The sequence below is a fragment of the Medicago sativa genome, chromosome 3, assembly GCF_051527215.1.
Source record: "Medicago sativa cultivar Bolivia chromosome 3, Bolivia_mono, whole genome shotgun sequence".
NCBI lineage: Eukaryota > Viridiplantae > Streptophyta > Magnoliopsida > Fabales > Fabaceae > Medicago > Medicago sativa.
The window spans coordinates 67,101,983-67,122,697 of NC_140751.1; the positions used below are offsets into that span (position 1 = coordinate 67,101,983).

The window sequence follows — 20,715 nt, forward strand, 5'->3', positions numbered from 1 at the left end:
ATTCACGATAAAAAAAAAATTTGAGAGAAAAGATTCTCGATAATGGAAACTTTACTTTATAGTACTTCCTCCGTCCCTTCATAGATGATCTAATTGACTCCGACACACGTATCAATGCATATGTTTTATCTTTGATATCTTCAATTCTCTACTAAAAAAAATTATGAAAATTTAATATTTTAAAAATATTCATTGAGACGAATTCAACAACATCTTACATGATATTATTTATCTTTGTCAAATCAATAATGTATATTATCAAATAGGTCATCTATTAAGAGACGGAGGGATTACTAATAATTAAATACTGTCCGTTCTTTATCTTTTGGACCCATAAACTTTACTTCAAACTAATGAGAACTTGAAATGCAGTCAGCACTACCTTATTCTTGTGATGCTAGCTACTGTAAACTGGAGAAAGATCAGGAAGACTGTTCATCAAACTTGATTATCCACTGAAAGTGCTGTCAATAAGGTAAATAACAATCATATATTGTTTTATTTTAATCATAATCAGTGGATATTTAGTTCATTGTTTAATGGTACCAAAGTTTGAAAATTTGATATTGAGGGTTGATAAATCAACTTGAGTTTGATGTTTTTCTATGATTTTTTTTTGCTCTAGCCAGTAGCCATATTAATTTTGCTTGTCAAAGTAAAGCTTAAACTTGAAGCCTTTTTCCAAATAATCCTCAAAAAATGTTATAAGTAGTCAATTTAACCATGTGGTCCTATCTGAAAATAAATGATATGAAAGGATTACTTATTAAGTTGCAACTCTACGAGGTCCTATCTGAAAAAGATTACCTTATTAGTTGCAGGATACTATATACAAAAACAGTTTAAAGGGTGGCAAATGCATAGATTGAATCTATAAATGTAATTGCATCTCAAGTTTTTGTTTGCTGCAGAACATGAATTGCAGTGAATATTACTCCTAATTCTCTATCTCTAGATTCTAGCTGCTGCCTGCTGCCGAGAAAGGAATAGATTGTTCAAAAGGATGTGCTTAAACCAGTAACACCATTCAGGTAGAAAACAATCTCATGGTTATTTTTCTTTTGTTACTTTCTCAGATTTTCTATTTGTATATGATTTCCATTTTCGGTTTGTGCTACAATTTTCTATATGATTAACTTGCATATTATTTTCGAAGACAAATTTGGTAATTAGAAATTTCCTAAAAGGATCTTGAACGTAAATATTGGATGGAATTCTTGTTTGAAAAGTGGGTCGTCAAGTTCAATTTTTCTAATAAACAGAATCAGAATGAGGAAAATCTTATTACAGAAAAAGAGCGTGAATGATATGCTCAGAGAACGAGATTCGACATCAACCATGTTATTTTCAAAATACACAATACTATTCATAGATGCCTAACTTTGATCTATTGAAATTTATTTAGATGGCGAGTTTCCTGACTGATTTGGGGAAGCCGTATGTGGAGAAATTAATAAATGGGGCGATAGCAGAATCAAGTTATATATGTTGCTTCACGTGCATTGCTAAGGATTTTGAAGAAGAAAAGGCTAGGTTGGAAAAAGAAAGGTCAACTGTCAAGCAACGTGTTGATGTGGCAACCAGTAGAGGAGAAGATGTTCAAGTTAATGCTCTTTCTTGGGAAGAAGAAGCTGATAATCTCATTCAAGAAGACACGAAAACAAAACAAAGATGTCTTTTTAGATTTTGTCCCCATATCATATGGCGATATAAAAGAGGAAAGGAACTGACAAATAAGAAGGAGCAAATGAAAAGATTAATTGAAACTGGAAAGCAACTTTCAATTGGACTCCCAGCTCGTCTTCCAGATGTTGAACGTTATTCATCCCAACACTATATTCCTTTTAAAAGTAGAGAATCCAAATACAAAGAGCTTTTGGATGCATTGAAAGATGACAACAATTATGTAATCGGATTGAAAGGGATGGGGGGCACAGGAAAAACTACATTGGCCAAAGAAGTTGGTAAGGAACTTAAGCAGTCCAAACAATTTACTAAAATCATTGACACGACAGTGTCATTTTCTCCTGATATCAAAAAGATTCAGGATGATATTGCTGGACCCTTGGGATTGAAATTTGATGACTGTAACGAATCAGACAGACCCAAAAAACTATGGAGCAGATTAACCAATGGTGAGAAGATTCTTCTAATACTGGATGATGTGTGGGGAGATATCAATTTTGTTGAAATAGGGATTCCACATAGTGACAATCATAAAGGATGTAGTATTCTTGTAACCACTCGCAATCACTTGGTGTGCAACAGATTAAGATGCAGTAAGACAATTCAACTGGATCTCTTATCTGAAGAAGACGCATGGATAATGTTCAAAAGGCATTCTGGTCTAAGTGAAATTTCAACTAAAAATTTGCTTGACAAGGGCCGTAAAATTGCAAATGAATGCAAAAGGTTACCAATTGCAATTGCTGCTATCGCCAGTAGTTTGAATGGCATACAACGTCCGGAAGAGTGGGAATGGGCCTTAAAATCCTTGAAGAAACATACGCCAATGCCTGATGTTGATGATGATCTATGTAAAATTTATAAATGCTTGAAGTTTAGCTATGATTATATGAAGAATGAGAAGGCGAAGAAACTGTTCCTCTTGTGTTCTGTATTTCAAGAAGATGAAAAAATACCTACCGAAAGGTTAACCAGACTTGGCATCGGAGGAGGCCTTTTTGGGGACGATTTTGTCAGCTACAAAGATGCTCGAACTCAAGTTGTTATATCCAAAAATAAACTCCTAGATTCTTGTTTGTTGTTGGAGGCCGATCAAAACAGAGTGAAAATGCATGACCTGGTTCGTGATGCAGCCCAATGGATAGCGAACAAAAAGATTCAAACGGTGAAGTTGTATGATAAAAATCAAAAGGCAATGGTTGAAAGGGAGGCAAATATTAAATATTCGCTATGTGAAGGAAAGCTTAAGGATGTGTTTTCCTTTAAGCTTGATGGTTCCAAGCTTGAGATTCTAATTGTCATTGTGCATAAGGATGAAGATTGTCAGAATGTGAAAATCCAAGTCCTGAACTCATTTTTTGAAAATATTCTGGACCTTAGAGTTTTTTATTTAATCTATGATCATTATCCTGAACGAGCTCTATCATTACCTCATTCAATTCAGTCATTAAAGAATATTCGATCACTTCTCTTTACACGTGTCAATTTGGGTGACATCTCTATTTTGGGAAACCTGCAAAGTCTTGAGACACTTGATTTGAATGATTGTGAAATTGATGAATTGCCTCATGGAATCACAAAACTAGAGAAACTGAAATTATTGAACTTGGAATGTTGTGGAATTGCAAGGAATAATCCTTTTGAAGTGATTGAAGGATGCTCATCACTTGAGTTTTATTTCATATCTAGCTTTAATAATTTTTGCAAAGAAATAACTTTCCCTAAATTACGAAGGTTTAATATTGATGAATATTGGAGTTCAGTGGACGAATCATCATCAAAGCGTGTGTCTGTTGTATTCAACGATAAGTTTTTCCTATCTGAAACAACACTCAAGTATTGTATGCAAGAAGCAGAGGTTCTTAGACTAAGAAGAATCGAGGGGGAATGGAAAAACATCATACCTGATATTGTTCCCATGGATCAAGGTATGAATGATCTAGTCGAGCTTACTTTGAGATGCATTTCACAACTAAAATGCCTCATTGACACTAAACATACTGAATCTCAAGTATCAAAAGTCTTCTCCAAGTTGGTTGTACTAAAGCTCGAAGGAATGGAAAATTTGGAAGAATTGTGCAATGGTCCTCTTTCCTTTGACTCTCTAAACAGTTTAGAGAAGCTTTCCATCGAGGATTGTAAACATTTGAAAAGCTTATTTCAAATAATTGATGATGGCAGGAGTTGTGACTCAATGTTTCAGAAACTGGAAGTTCTTATTATTAAGAAATGTCCAGAACTTGAAATAATACTTCCGTTTCAATCTTCTCATGATCTTCCAGCACTAGAATCCATCACAATAAAAAGGTGTGATAAGCTGAAATACATATTTGGCAAAGATGTCAAATTTGGTTCCCTCAAAAAAATGAAGCTTGGTGGCATACCGAATTTCATCGACATTTTCCCAGAATGTAATCGTACAATGTCTTTGTCCATTTCCATTTCTGGAGATGCTTCCGAGCCACAAGAACAATCAGAACCAATGAAATGCAATATATATTGTTGTGGTAAAAAATATGGGCACAGATTGAGGAGTACCACAAGGACTAAAACCCCATTGGTTTCTAAGGATCAACCGCAGGACAATTTAATGGTAACCCTCTTACCTTCTATTTCTTCTGTGATGTTATTTTTTGTGAGTGAAAATTGTGACTTTCTCTTATTTATTAATAATATAGTATTATATGTGCATAGGAGTTTTTTGTGGTTCTAAACAACTAAATTTTTTTTTACTATTCAAACTTTTATTGTGATGTTTTTATAATAAATTGAAGAATTTAGCCCTCTCATGTTAGTATTATATAGCAAATCTCATGATTTTATTGATGTAGCCGTTCTTTAGTTTTTTTAAAAATAGACGTATTCTTCATTTTACTAGACATCTTATGCTTGAAGATTACTATTAATGTACATTTTTTATTTGGGTAGAAATAAGAGATTGTTTAACTTCTATTTTTATTTGGATTGGATGACATGATTGCAGAAATCAAATTCATATTGCCTTAACATATGGGAACGTGCTCAATGTCTTTCAATACCATCATATATCTTGTGCAATATTAAAGAGATTACACTGTCGAATATTTCAAAGATGAAATCAGTGTTCATCCTATCCATTGCTCCAAGAATGTTGTTGGAGACTTTGACAATCAGTAAGTGTGATGTATTGAAGCACATTATAATAGACATGGGAGATCATGACAACACTGTTGGCAATAACTGGGGCACTGTCTTCCCAAATTTAAGAAATGTCGAAGTTGAAGATTGTGAGCAACTGGAATACATAATTGGACAATACACTGATGATCATCAAAACCACACTCAGATTCATCTTCATCTTCCAGTATTGGAGACCTTCGTTCTTCTCAATCTGCCAAGTTTAGTCAGCATGAGTCCCAAACAATATCACACAACATTTCCACCTTTGAAAGAACTTGAACTCAATAACTGCGGGGACGGTAAAATCATCAAGGTATCCGATCTATTTTGTATATCTTTGTTGTTTGTGAATCTAAACTTGATGATTTTATATCATCATATATTTTTAAATAATTTTTTTATAAAAATTTCCTCCACATAAGTTTCTCTCTTTTTGTTTTTAAAAAGTTTATATTTCATTCATCTTATGCTAAACAAAAATTGTGGAGCAACATTGAATAATGTTCAAATCATGCCTGTAAAAAAGATTAAAAAAATTAAAATTCAAAAGATGATTAAACATGTTTGGTTTCATCACAAACTGTTTGTAGGATAATTTTGTAAGAATTGAAAAATGCGGTTTTTTTATGATGGGGACAAAAAACAAAACAATAATTTTATGTTAGCTAAAAACATGTTTAATTTTTTTAAACAAGTACATTTTTTAGGGTGTCTCTAATATGAACCTCTTAAATTAAGTATTATATTACATGAATTGAATGATGTACAACCACTAATGTGTTTATATAGTAAATTTTAAACTTACTATACTTCAATGAAATGACAAGGAAGAAAATAAAAGCTAACAATAGTTATCTATAAAAGTTGAGCTCTATGAAGTTTTAAAAATTCAAATTTATTCATAATTAACACTAAGCTAAATAGATTATCAATATTTTTTTAATATCATCTCTCTTTGAATCAAACAAAATTGTTTGACGTAGTCAAATAATATATTAATGGGCTAGCAACATATAAAAACTATGTTAATCATTCAAGATTTTTTTCTTTTGGGGGTAACCAATGATACAAATTGTTATGAAGCCCTTCAACCTAGTCTACATCTTGTACGAAAATGTGAATGTGGGGGTTGATTCAATGGAGGAACATATGAAAGAAGAGGATAGGATTTTTTTTTTTTTTTAACGAATGGAGGAAGGATAGCATATTGAAAAACAAAAGGGTTGGAGTATTGAAAATTAAATAACAATATTAATTAAATTAAATAATGTAGTACTTTCTTTTGGTTACATTATAATGTAATAATTTAATCCATAGCCTTTTATCATCTCTATTTTACTTACAGGACTTTGTTATTCTTATTTTATGCATTGTGTTTATTTCCCATTCATTTATTGCAGGAATTGGGTGGGAATGTGGATCATTTTCTCGCTTTGGAGAGTCTCACAGTAAAGAATAACTCCAAAGTAGAAAGTATCATTTGTCTGAATCAAATAAATGAACAGCAAATGAACTTAGCTTTCAAAGACATTGATTTGGATCTTCTGCCTATGATGACATGCCTTTTTGTGGGTCCCAACAATTCGTTTTCCCTCCAAAACCTTAAAAGAATAGAAATCAAGCGATGTGAAAAATTGAAAATTGTTTTCTCCACTTCTATAATAAGGTGTCTGCCAGAGTTGTATGTTCTGAGAGTTGAAGAATGCAATGAGTTGAAGCATATTATTGAAGATGATTTGGAGAATACAACAAAGACATGCTTCCCAAAGCTAGAAGCACTTGTTGTGGAAAAGTGCAACAAGTTGAAATATGTCTTTCCAATCTCCATATGTAAAGACCTTCCTGAGCTATCTTATCTGAGAATTGAAGAATGCAATGAGTTGAGCCATATTATTGAAGATGATTTGGAGAATAAAAAACCCTCAAATGTTATGTCTACAACAAAGACATGCTTCCCAAAGCTACTATCTCTTGCTGTAGTAAAGTGCAACAAGTTGAAATATGTCTTTCCAATTTCCATATGTAAAGACCTTCCTGAGCTATATTATCTGAGAATTGAAGAATGCAAAGAGTTGAAGCATATTATTGATGATGATTTGGAGAATAAAAAATCCTCAAATTTTATGTCTACAACAAAGACATGCTTCCCAAAGCTACTATCTCTTGTTGTAGTAAAGTGCAACAAGTTGAAATATGTCTTTCCAATCTCCATATGTAAAGAGCTTCCTGGGCTAAAAGCTCTAATAATAAGAGAAGCATATGAGCTGGATGAAATATTTGCAAATGAAGGTGTTGATCAGAAAGTGGAGATTCCGAATCTAAAATTTGTAGTATTTGAAAATCTACCAAGCCTCAGTCATGCCCAGGGAATTCAATATCAAGCTGTAAAATATCGTTTCATACAGAATTGTCAAAAACTATCTCTGGCTTCAGCATCAACACCAGACTTCGAAAATGATATTTCTGCTTCAGATTTTGGCCACTGTACAGACTCTATCCAATATATTTTTAAAAACTATTACATGTTGGCCGTAAATAATTACATATCATGCATTAGTATTGTTAAAGGATAAAAACAATTGAATCTTCAAAAGTAGCGATATCATGTATGCATGCATAAGTATTTCTAAAACGTAAGGGATTGTGTAGTGACCTATCGAATAGAAGCTTTAATTTTATGTAAAATTTAATTATTATGTAGATAGATAAACAATATTGTGCATGTTTAAACTTAAAAATGATGATATACAATTGAAAGCGGAAGTTTTTATTTTATTATGCTTGAGTTACTATATAAGGATGTTAATCTCTATTATACTTTGCTGTAGATCCGGAATTGTTTGACTATTGGAAGACTCTGTTTCAACAATTACAAAGAGAGACCAAAGGCCACGATAGTGGTAATGAAAATCCTAGTCCACAAACCACGAAAGATTTTGCGATTGGGATTGAAGTTCAAACAGCATTGGAACACAAGTTGACTTCTCCACAGGTAAATACTAATAAATATTTTGAGGTTAGGATTGAAGTCCAGAAATCCTGTGCTTACCACTTCTGAATCCAATCACAATGACAATATATTTGAATCAAGCATGCTATTCTTTTGTGCATATAAAAATGAAAGAAACACCAGAGACGGAGAATGAACTTATTGAAAATGTTCCTGATTTAGAAATACCAACAAACTTAAAAGTGATTTCTAGGCCATGTTTGAATTGAGTTAGATATTTAATTGATGCAATTAATATATAGCTGAAGATCATTAATGCTTATGTTCTTGTTACAGGAGTTGATGAATGAACAATCAATGGACCAACAACGTTCACTTGGAGAAACTGATACTGCCGTCAAACCTTCTCAGGTAAATCATGTAATATCGTACCACCGCATTCTGCATATAAAGCTAAAAATGAAATACTAAAAGAAATATATTTTATTTCAAGTGCTTCCTAAGAAAAAGGCATTTCCCCTCATTTTTCTTGTATTCTTTTTGACACTTTCTCAACGCAGGAATTGAATTATTCTACAATATTAAACATCTTTTTAATTTTTAGCAGGTTAGTGAAATAAGTGTTGAAGAAGGAACTACAATAGCTACTCCTAAGACAATAGCATCATCATCAGGTCCATTATGTACTTCTAAGCATAAAACATCTTCACAGGTGAGTTTATTTTATATAACAAAGCCTTCAAATTAACATAGTCTTCTGCTTACAAGTATTGCTGTCATATTTTTCTTTTTGTTATTATTCAATTGCCATGGAATTGGATTTGTAAGAATCAGGCTTTAAATTAATTTCGATATATCAAGAAGAAAAAATTGGAATCTACAGCTTTTAAATTTTGGAAAATTTGGATTTAAGGGTGATGATTTGTCCACTTGAGAAACATGTGGGAAAACTGCTAGAGGCAATCCATTCACTACTCTCTCAGGGAGGTTTAGTCCCTAATCTTTGGTCCTTTTCTCTTTGGCCACGGATATTAAGAAAGTACAAAGTTAGATAGGTTTAGTCCATTTTATCCGTAATTCATTCAATGCATGCTTTTGGTTTTTTGTAAGTGTACAAAAGAAAAATCATCGTTCATTATGTCTTGCTTTCCTAAAAGAATCAAAGTTTTGGGACAACAAATTAGTGTTATGATACCATTAGGAGTCATCAAAATGGAGTCAACAAATTAATTAGAGAAAATAATGCATGAATTGATCATCAATTCAAATTTCCAGAAATGGATCATCAATCCAAATTTCCATTTTGTCTAAATTTTACTTACTGAATTTGTATCATTCCATTGAGAAGTAATAGAAGAAACCCACATTCGCTATTTCAAAGTATTTCTTTAATTGTACTAAGTTTTAAGGGTCAACACCCTTACATATTGATAATGAGAATGTTATGTTTACATCAAGGGATTACATCACCTATATGTGTGTAAGTTAGGAAGAGTGTCCACACTGAGGAAATTAATCTATTTAACCCTTATTCTGATCAAGCACAGTAAATTATATTAAAATAAATTAATATTGTTGAAATGAAATGATATAAATGACCTCAATTAGTAAATTTTTTGAAAGTGTTGAGTTGGATGCAATGTAGTCAGGATTAATATCCTACGTAGGATCAGTCGTCCGGTGAAGGAACGTAAAAACGAGGAACGTAACACAGTTCGTAAGTAGGATCGGTAGGTTATTGATAGAGTTGAGAGATATAAACAGAATATAGAAGAAAAAACAGAGAAACAAAAAAAAAACAGAGAAAATAGAGGAAAAACAGAGGACACGGGGAAAAACAGTGAAAAACAGAGGAAACAGGGGAAAACAGAGAAAAAAGGAATCGGAGTGACGTCGAAGCACGGTTGAGGTGCCATGGCACGTAGAATCGTAAGATCCTACGAGCCAGCACTCGATCCTGGCTACATTGGTTGGATGAATTAAATGTTTTTAAGGTACAAACATTAAAAAATCATGAATGGATTATGTGTATATGCGGAAATTTCTTAAGCATCTAAATGGAGAGCTCCATTATGAAGGATGCGTAAGAAACTAATAAAAACTATTAACTAAATAAGAAACATATGAGGACTAAAATTCTACTTTTAACAAATTTTAGATATATGTTGCAACTTATCATTTTTTTCATGATGTAGTGTTTGAAAGAAACGGAGGATCAAAGTATTCAAGGGGGCCCTACGTCCAAAACAAGGAATGAGCCATCTATACAATTAGTTTCTGATCTTGAAGGTTCTCAGGAAACAACTCAGACTAGAGATAATCAAGGTGAAGACTTGTTAGATCGATTTTCTTTTCTTATATGCTACCTCATAACCCTTTTGATTTTGAATTTACTTGTTCAGTATTTCTTATATGTTCAGGGTATCCTTTTCAAATAGTAGAAAATTTAAGTTCTTCAACTATCAACTATTTCAATAAAAACTCAGTTTCGATATTTACATATAATGATGCTAATCCATATAATATTTTGCTATAGATTTTGATTTGTATTTACATATGGAGAGTGTATATCAACAATTTCAAGCAAAGTCTAAAGGTCATGATAATGGCAATGAAAATCCAACTGCACAAACCACTAAAGAATTTGCAGCTTGGGTTGTAGCTGAAGCAGCATCAAGGCACGCGTTGACTTCTTCAAAGGTCAATACTACTCTATTTATTAATAGATGTACTTGTTAATTTGGAGTGTTCTACTTCATGAGGAAAAGGAAAATTGTTTAAAGTTTTCTAAGAAATAAATTTTACATCAAGTGCTTCTTACAAATATACTACAATTTATTTACATTTTCATGCTATGCAATTAGTTGGAAGGTTCAACGTCAGAAAACACAGCAGCAACAACATTGTCCACCATTTCAGGAACAAAGAATGAGCTACCTATACAATTAGACGTTGCTCCTAAACAAAAGGTATTTCCTCTATTTTGCTTGTATTCTTTTGAGTTTTACTCAATGCAGGAATTGAATCATACTACAATCTTAAACATCCTTTTAATATCTAGCATGGTATGAAGAAAAGTTTTGAATAAGGAACTACATCAACTTATGACAAAACAACTACATCATCAACTTATTCAGTAAGACTATCACTAACTTATAGCATGTAACGAGGATAATCACAATACATATTATGGCCTGATATATTTTATTTGAATTTTCTTTTTTTAGGCTTTTTATTCACCAAAATTGAAAGTGCAAAGACATCAGTATGGCTTGATGACACTAAAAATATTATTGATAAGAAATAAAGAAACCAAAATGAAAGGACGCAACACCAAATCAATAAAAAAAAATCAACAAAATTTAACGTTAGGGAGACCAAATCTATTACGAAAATAGTTATCCATAGTACTATTTAGCATTAATGAGTCTCACTAATACTCTGAAAGCCTATGTTAAATAACATAGCAGCACAACAGTTGCCTTCCTTATATTGGAGATAATGATATAATTTGTTTATTAATTTCAATTGCTAGGAAGTTGGTGATGGGAAAATATGCAAACCTTCTGTTTCGACTGTCAATATAAATCCTCCAGCCACCAAATATGTTGAGATTGGAGACTCTTCGGAAATTATTGGTGAGTTTTATTTTTATTCTTTAAATTTTAAGGTTTCTCCTCCCACCTTGTTTTTAGTTTCTTAAATTAAATTATAATACTTCCATTCCATGAGAGTAATGAGCTGAATATAAGTGATTAAATGATTTCATGTAGCAAGTGAAGATATTAACAAATTGATCGAGGAGGACCCGCTTCTTGCATTTGAGAAGCTTCTTATTGGAGTGCAAAGTTTTTCCATTCGAACTTTACTTCAAGAATTGAAGACTTTGATGGACTCATCATCAGACCTTGACCATCTTGTGTCTAACCAAGAGTCCAGATTGAAATTGATGTCTCTTTTTCATGGATTGAATCATCATCAAGGACTCTTACCTTCGAATGTGAAGGAGTTTGTTGAGAAAGTCCAGAACTTCTTCAATGATGACTACATTATCAAATACACCACTTCTCAACAAGTACTCAAGAAGCACAACCAACTTCTTGATTTGAAAACCAATCTCATGAAAAAGCTTTTGAGTGCAAAGAGTACACAAGCCCACATTGACGATGAATCTTCAACTGCCAATGCTCAGATACATGAACTCTCTTTACAGATAGATGATTTGAAGTCGGTACTGAACAAATGTGATGTTCAGAAGGAGAAGTTGAAGGCTGAATGCACTGAATGGGCACAGCAAAGTAAAGAATTACTTTCTACACTTGTGTCAACAGAGGTCGATGTAATAGAAGCTGAACGTGTGATGAAGTTGGCAACAGAAGGCTTTGCAAATTTAAAGTCTTCCTTTCCTACATTTTAGGAAGAAACAAACAAAAAATAGGCTAGGTCGTCATGATTATCGTTTTTGTTAATGTCATTATGTTTATGTATGCTTAGTGTTGCGCTCTTTTTTCCTTCACCTGGTTTTATCCTATTAGGTTTTACAGGTAAGGTTTTTAATGAGGCAGTTGTATGCTATTAATATTCCATTGTGTATTGATAATTCTAGTCCCCAAAATTTTATCTTATTTTGAATCTTGATTTTAATAATATTATGGAATGCTCCAGATAATAGATGGTTGAATTGAGTGCCAAATTAATTGCATGTCTTTTTTACCATATGATGCTTTTACACTCAATTTTTTTGTTAAAGTAGAAAGATATATACCCGTGCAACACACGGTGGGATTGTAAAATTGAAATAACTTTAGTATAGAGGTGAACAACCATTTAGATTAGGACAGTAAATAACTTGTCATCACCTAAAAACTCTATCACGATTCACAAAAACCAAGCCTCAAACCCAAAAACCATTTAGATTAGCTCTTTTATGTAGCATTTCAGCCCAAAATGTATTAGGCAATCCTTTATCTTTTATCATCGATCGAGCCATCTCCATGACTGTGCGATTCTTCCTCTCCGACACACCATTTTGTTGTGGAGAATATGTGAATGTTAGTTGTCGCTCGATGCCCTCATCTTCACAGAACTTATGAAACTCATGGGAGTTGTACTCTTTGCCACGATCACTTCTGAGAACTTTAATACATTTTCCACTTTGTTTGACAAAGGTCTTAAACTTTTTGAATATTCCAAAAACTTCTGATTTTTCTTTCATAAAGGCTCTGTTTGGTAAAAACAGCGGATGACTGATAAGCTAGCTGATAGCTTATAGCTGATAAGCTACTTGGAGTGTTTGGTAAAATTAGCGGTTCAACTAGCTGATAAATGTAAAATGACGTAAAAGGACATTTTTAATTCTTTTTTTTTGGTTACAAGGCTAAAGGAAAACAAAAAAAAGAGACAAACAGACAAAAGGGAAAGAAAAAACAAGGCTAGTGCCTTAGAAAACAGGTTCCTAATTCATCTTTCTTCAACAGAGGTAGCAGCTCCTCCGGTGGAGAAGAATGGATGGTCAACTCAACATCATTCGAAGCTCCAAGCTTGGCCATGAAGTCTGCACACTGATTGCCTTCTCTGAGCGAATGGAAAAGAGAGAAAGGTCTTGATCTCATGATGTCTTTGATATTTTGTATAAGCACAGCATAGACATGAAAGTGATTTAGCTCCTCCTTAATGAGATTGACAGTGAGAATGGAATCCGAGTAGCAAGTCACTTCACCAAAATTGAAGGTAACGGCCAGCTTTAGACCTTGAAAAAGCGCTGTAAGCTCCGCAAAGAGGATGTCTTGAGAGTGGCTGATATATCCTGAAAAACCAGTGATGTATGTCCCTAAATTGGTGCGTAAAACACCTCCAAATCCAGCACGAACCGGATCACCGCAACAACTGCCATCAACATTCAAAATTGTGCCCGTACCGTTGTTATTATTCCAACGAATTATCCTAGGAGGGGGAGCAGCAACTGCTATATTACGGAAGGCTGAACTGATGCTATCTGTTGTGTTGTGAATATTGATACTGAGCTAAGTTTCAGACATATTTACGTTGCCGAGGCACATGCTATTCCTGTGACGCCAAATCCACCATAAACCTGCCAGAAATGCTGCTGATCTCGGGCAGTTCACACCCTCTCTTAACCAATCAGCAATCGAAGTAGCAGAGAAAAAATGCAATGAAAAGAAACCGATTTTTCTCCAAATGGCAGCAGAAAATTTGCAGTCCCTCAGACAATGAAATAAGGTTTCTTCTTGGTCACCACATCTAGAACAAATCGCCGAATTTATCATGTTCCTGTGATGGAGCAATGTCAAAGTTGGGACAGCATTGTGACACGCCAACCAAATCAAGAATTTGAATTTTTCGGGGACTTTTAATCTCCAAATCCAACTCCATGAGCTAGAAGCTTGAATATCAGAATCCTGTTGAGAAATTAGCCAACCGTAACCGCTTTTTGCAGAGTAAGTTCCATTTTTATTGTGAGGCCAGATGTAAGCATCCACCAGTGACGAGTTAAAGCTTAATCGAAGATTGTTAATGGCTTCTTCAATATCCGTCGGGAGGTTGGTGTAGAGAGATTGCGTGTGGTGGCCATCATTTGTAATGACATCATGGACGGAGAGATGAATATCATGAATGTCGACAAAAGGAACCTTAATACCAAGGACACCGAGATTACTCCAATTGCTATACCAGAAGGAAGAGTGGCCTGAACCTGCTCTCCACATGTAGCCGGTTTGAAGGACATTTTTTGCCCGAATTATAGAGGACCAAGTAGGCGAATTATTGTGATGGGCTGAAGCGTCGAAGAGGAACTTAGAACCATTAGAATAAATGCTGGAAAGAATGTTTACCCAAAGTTTGTCTGTGTTTTGCACCATATTCCAAACCAGCTTCCCTAGAAGAGCAGTGTTTGCATCTCTAGCTGTTCTAATACCTAGCCCCCCTGTTTGCTTTGGGCTTGCCACTTTTTTCCAATTAACTAGATGAACACCTCTACTAGTATTCCCTTTCCAAATAAAATTGCGAGTTGTCTGATCAATGTTATCGCAAATATTTTGGGGGAGCCAACTAATCTGCATGTAATAAGTTGGAATGGAAGATAAAACTGAAGAAGCAAGTGTCAGCCTTCCTGCTTTATTGAGAAGTTTGCCTTTCCAAGAAGCCAACCTGTTTTGCAATTTGTCGATGATGAATAAAAAGTCACTTCTCTTGGGCCGCCCCTTAAGGATTGGAAAGCCGAGATATTTATCAAGAGCGGTGGTGCTGCAGATACCAGAAATTGCGGCAAGCTTATGAATTTTAGCTTGCGGAGTACCCGAAGAGAAGAAAGCTCTAGATTTAGAGAGATTTATCTTCAATCCTGATGCTTTGCTGAATTCCTCAAAAATCTCTGATACAACTTTGAATTGGGAGCTTTTAGCCTTGATGAAAAGAAGGACATCATCCGCAAAGAGGAGATGAGAGAGATAAGGTCCAGTGTTATTGATTCTGATAGGTTCCCATTTCCTTTGACTAACTGCATTGTTGATAGCTGCTGAAAGTTTTTCCATACACAAGATGAAGAGATATGGTGATAGAGGATCACCTTGGCGAAGACCATGAGTAGGCTTGAATTGCGGTAACTTGTTGCCATTCCATAAAACAGAGAAGTTGGAAGATGTCACACAGTGCATAATAAGTTTGATGGTGATGTCCGGGAAACCAAAATCAATGAGGCAGTTATGAAGGAACTCCCAGTTGACATTGTCAAAGGCTTTTTCTAGATCAAGCTTAAAAGCCACATAACCTTTTTTTTTTTTTGACCTTCTCATGAAATGAACAATTTCCTGCAAAACAATAGAGTTGTCAGTGGTGCCCCTACCAGGCAGAAAACTGCTTTGATAGGGACCAATAATAACATTAAGTATCGGCCTGAGACGGTGAACCAAGACTTTGGTGATAAGCTTGTAAACAACATTGCAGAGGCTTATTGGTCGGAAGTCTTTGTAGGTATTGGGAGGGTCGGCTTTAGGGATTAGAGCAATGAGGGTGTCGGCAATTGCGGGATCAAAAGCACCTGTTTGAAATGCGGTTTGCACCAAGTTAAAGATATCATCTCCAACGATGTGCCAGTACTGTTTGAAAAATATACATTGGAAGCCATCTGGGCCAGGAGCTTTGTAAGGTTTCATAGAGTTGAGGGCGGCTAGGACTTCAATTTTAGTGACAGGTTTGGTTAGGGAATTGATGCCTAGATCATCAATGATGGGGTGTGTGCCAAGGTTGAAAAGGCGGCTATGGTGTGGTTGATTGTTGGTAAAGAAATTTTTGAAATATTTGTGGGCTTCATCTTGAAGGATATCACTATCTGTGGTCCAAATGCCATTTGGGAGTTGGAGGGTGTGGATTTTGTTCTTTTTTCTACGGATAATGGTTTGGGTGTGGAAAAAGGCACTGTTTTTGTCACCAAATTTAACCCACATATCTCTGGATTTTTGGTACCAAAGCATCTCTTCTTGAAAAAGGATATGATTATATTCTTTCTGAAGCTCCTTTTCTAAAAGAGTGTGTCTACTAGAATCCACTCTCTCTAGATAATTTTGGATGCCTTTCAGTCTACTCTCCAAATGTTTTTTCCTTTTAAATATATTGCCAAAGACATCATGATTAAAGGTGATAGAATTTTCTTTGACAATATTTAAAGCAGTGATGGTGTTATGATTGGAAGAGTTCCAAGAATTTCTTACCAAATTCTCATAATCTTTGTGGTCTATCCAAGCAGCTTCAAAGCGGAAGGGTCTAGGTCCTCTAGCAAGAGGAAGACCACCAAAGCGGAGAAGGAGAGGATTGTGATCTGAGTATAATCGACACAACACTTCCACAAAAGCTTCCGGAAAAGAAATGCGCCAATCAACATTGGAAAGACCTCTATCTAGTTTTTTGGAGAGGATTCTGATACCATTTTGATTGCGGTGCCAAGTGAAACGACCTCCGGTTGTAGTAATGTCAAGAAGATTGCATCTGTCCATGAAGGTTGAAAATTGGGCTGCTCTATTGTGTTGGAAGATGCCACCTCTTTGGTCACTTGGTAGAAGAGTTTCATTAAAATCACCAATAAGCATCCACGGGCCAGTAAAAGTGTGACTGATAGTGGCTAGATAGTTCCAGAAGTTGTTGCGCATAGTGTGGTTAGGGCTTGCATAAACGCAAGTGCAAATGGTGGTAGCATTGTTGCGGCTTATAGTGAAAGTGATAGAGTATTGGTTGTGGTCAAGGACGGTTGTGGTGTTGGTAGTAGCAGTGTGCATCATAAGCCAAATGCCTCCTGAGTGGCCATTAGCTTCAATAACATGAACCGGAGTGTAACCATTGTTGGTCCAAAAGGAGGAGAGGTTAGCAAAAGGGGTATGAGTTTCATAGATAGCCAAATAAGTAGGGCTATACTTTCTTATTAAATCCTTTAGTTTCCTTCTTGCATTATTATTGTTAGCCCCTCTGATATTCCAAGAGAGGATTGAAGTATCAAGGAGAGCTTCCATAACAAAGAAAGATGGAAAGGAAACTTGGGAAAAAAAATAGGACTAGGTTACCATGTCCTCCTTACTGTCATTGGAGGTCTCATGGTGCTCTTCAGTAGGCGCTGCAGTCACTTGATTTGGTTCAGCAATATCTTGCCCAATCATAGTTTCATCATCCAGATCAGTAATGGATTGAGGTTCATTATTTTTACTGATATGTTCCTGGCGTTTAGGTGTACTGATGTTGGTAGTGGCAGTTTTGTAAATAGCTTGTTGGTTAGGGTTTTTAGTGGATGGCTGGATTTCTGTAGGTGGGGTCTTGCTAATTTTGGATTGGTGGCTTTTTGTGAGTCTATTTGCGGCTGACGAGACAGGCTCAATGATGGGGCCATGATTGGTTTTATGATTGAGATACTTTGTGGGACCGTGTTGACTGGTCTTGGGATTGATGGTTAGACTTTGAAGGATTGAATCATCTAAATCAGTGTCCTGTCGGCGCCTTTTTGTTTCAGAATATTCTTTGCTTGCACGTGGGACCTCATGGGGATTGGGTTTTAAAGGGAAATTGGTTGGCTTGCTTTGGTGGGTCATGTTTAGGGGAGAGAAACGGTTTTTGTTAGTGTTTGACTGCTGACCATTGGAAGATTTTTTTCTCCTTGTAACCAAAAGCCATTCTCCATGCAGATCGGTGGGCCCTTCATTAATACTCAATATACCCCCATTATTGCTTGTCCCCTCGTGATTATTTGCAATAACAACATTTTCGTTACTGTTGGGAGGAATTGATTGGCTTTGATTGGTAGCTGAGACTCGCTGAGCATCTTGGTGGCTGTGTTCATGGTGGTTGGTGGCGGCTTGATGGTGGTGATGCTTATCATTGTCCATCTTGGATGGGATTTGAGTGCAGCTTCGTCCCAAATGACCATAGCAACCACAGTTAGTACAAATTAAGTGTAAACCTTCGTACTGAATTTTGTACCAATGGCCATTCACCCATATCTTTCCGACAACTGGCACTGTTAAATCAACTTCGACACAAACCCGAGCAAATTTCCCTCTTTCAACTTTTAGCGTATTTGTGTCAACTTTAATGGGACGACCGATTGCCGAAGCCATGGCTAGAAGAAAGCTTTCATCGTAATAAACAAGATTTAAGCCAGGAAAACGTACCCAAACCACCGTGCGTTCAACCTTAGCTTCGGGTGATGCAAATTCTGGAGACCAGTGTGTGACCGCTAAGCAATGATCAAAAATCATCCAAGGTCCTCCAGTGATAACTTTTTCCTTGTCTGCTTCTTGATCGAACTTTACCATATAGAAGCCATTATCATTATCCATAATTTCAAATCCACTTTGAAGCTTCCAAACTTTCTGAAGGCGATCTTTCATTGTGTTATAGCCGAGGTTTTTCCCCAACAATTTGATTACCAGAGCATCTTTCCATGGGGTGCATAACTCTTGGAAGATCGTAGGCTCCAAATAGACCTTAGGTAGGAGACGGTTACCATTCTCTAGCTCGATGCAGACAAGTTTTTTCTCGATCATGTCTTCTTTCTCACGTACTGGTCTTTCATTTGGGGATCCTAATAGCTTATCACGGAATGATATCTTGGTTTTGGGTGGGTCGGGTGGCTTTTTGGTATGTTGCAAGCTTGGTTCACCTTGAGCGGAGAAGACAAACTCAGAGCTCATCTTGGAATTTGATAGTGCTCATTAAAAAGTTCATGACTCAAAGGACATTTTTAATTCATGATAAAGTTTATATCAACTAATGTTTAAGTACTTAAAATTTAATAATTTAAATTTATTAATTTAATATTATTATTAAATTAATTTTTAATCCCTAAATATTAATTTATATTTATTTTCATTTGTCTAGAAAAATTACATATAAAGTGTTAAAAAATATATATAAATAAAATTACATCCCTTAAAAAAAATTACATATTTTAAACATAACAGTAGTTTGTACCTTCTTTAAAATAAAAAGCAGTCTGTACCAAAAAATAAAATAAAAAAAAGTAAAGCTTAAAACTAATGGTCAGCCGTAACAATATAGTGACAAGAAATATTGAAATAGTTACCAAAAAAAAACGTAACAATTGTAAAAAAAAAAAAAAAGTAGCGTAAACGTAACAGTAAAAAAGTTCATTAAAAAAAATCATTCATATATGCATATTTAAACCACTAGACCACCCACCCGTGCTGCCGCACGGGTCATATCGATTGGAAAGAAAACATGCAAATATATTGAAATTAATGTGCTTGCGGTACAAAATAAAATGTTGATAATAAAATTACAATGAAAAAAAAGACCTTAGGTCGGTAGATTGCGGAAAATCTCCTTGTAAACTATATTCGAAGTGTTATCCATGCTAGCACCATTCTCATCAGTCATTTAAATCTTCAAACCACTCGTGGAAGTCACTTTGGATATTGCAACATAAAGTTGACCATGAGAGAATACGGGTTGAGGATGGTACACAACCACTTGTTTGAGTGATTGTCCTTGACTCTTGTTGATTGTCATTGCAAAACATACAGATAGAGGAAACTGCCTACGTTGGAATTTAAACGGTATCCTTGTATCCGACGATGTTAGTGACAGCCTAGGTATATATACCTTATCACCAATGCTGCTACATGTTATCACCTTTCCTTCAAGAACATATCTACCCATTTTTGTAATTATCAATCTTGTACCATTGCATAGGACTGCGGATTGGTTCAAATTTCTCAATAACATCACAGAGACTCCAACTTTTAACTTGATTTTGTGATTAGGTAGTCCGGATGCAGCAATGGTGTTAATTGAAGTAGTTGTACCTTCTAGGGAAAATTTGAATCAGTCAAGATTAATATAATTAATTATAGACAATTTGGTAGTTGTAGATGATTTTTGTTACTTATATGTGTCAATGATTTCAGGAATCCTTGCTGGCAAGGAATGGCGGCCAATGGGTCATGTTAACTTGTGCCCTTAGGGCACAAGTTAAGGAACTAAAAAAGGAAATAATAAATCAATTTTGCATTGAAAATATAAATTGTTTAACTTTTACAACAATGAATACACAAGTTCCAAGAAAATGTTTCTATCTTTAACTTTTTAACTTGTGCCTTAAGGGCACAAGTTAACATTTCCCTATTAAATAAGGTATCAATAGAAAATTAAATTAAAATTATTCAAGCTTGGGTGCGATATATAGATACTATCAAATTATATCCCATTTCTATCAAAAACTATATTAAAATTCTATTATAAAACTCATTTTTTTACCTGTATACGTTTCTTGGTAAAAATGCTATAATAATATAATATTAATGCATGATGCAGTAAAAAAACAAAATATTCAAATGCTATTATAATAACTAATTATAGAGAAAAAACACACCATTTATTAAAAGTTGGAGTGGATTAAAGTA

The 20,715-nt window shown here is 34.9% G+C and overlaps 1 protein-coding gene across 5 annotated transcripts in view; it reads left to right on the plus strand.

Moving 5' to 3' along the window:
• Positions 1–333: 333 nt before the first annotated feature.
• Positions 334–20,715, plus strand: part of LOC146939361 (uncharacterized) — a 74,427-nt gene continuing 54,045 nt past the window's right edge. Inside the window, exons 1-13 of one of the 5 annotated variants that reach the window (XR_015033011.1) lie at positions 334–475; positions 912–1,031; positions 1,406–4,279; positions 4,670–5,158; positions 6,246–7,329; positions 7,674–7,837; positions 8,132–8,206; positions 8,403–8,507; positions 9,991–10,120; positions 10,332–10,495; positions 10,660–10,931; positions 11,331–11,433; positions 11,569–12,476. Coding sequence is in view for 3 of the 5 variants with exons in the window: in XM_085757439.1 (XP_085613565.1) it covers positions 1,406–4,279; positions 4,670–5,158; positions 6,246–7,329; positions 7,674–7,837; positions 8,132–8,206; positions 8,403–8,507; positions 9,991–10,120; positions 10,332–10,495; positions 10,660–10,764; positions 11,331–11,433; positions 11,569–12,212 (5,937 nt within the window). In the remaining 2 variants the exon portion in view is untranslated. Of the gene's footprint in view, positions 476–911; positions 1,032–1,405; positions 4,280–4,669; positions 5,159–6,245; positions 7,330–7,673; positions 7,838–8,131; positions 8,207–8,402; positions 8,508–9,990; positions 10,121–10,331; positions 10,496–10,659; positions 10,932–11,330; positions 11,434–11,568; positions 12,477–20,715 lie in introns of those variants that run through there. The other 4 variants (XM_085757439.1, XM_085757445.1, XM_085757443.1 and 1 more) reach the window with 4 other exon arrangements.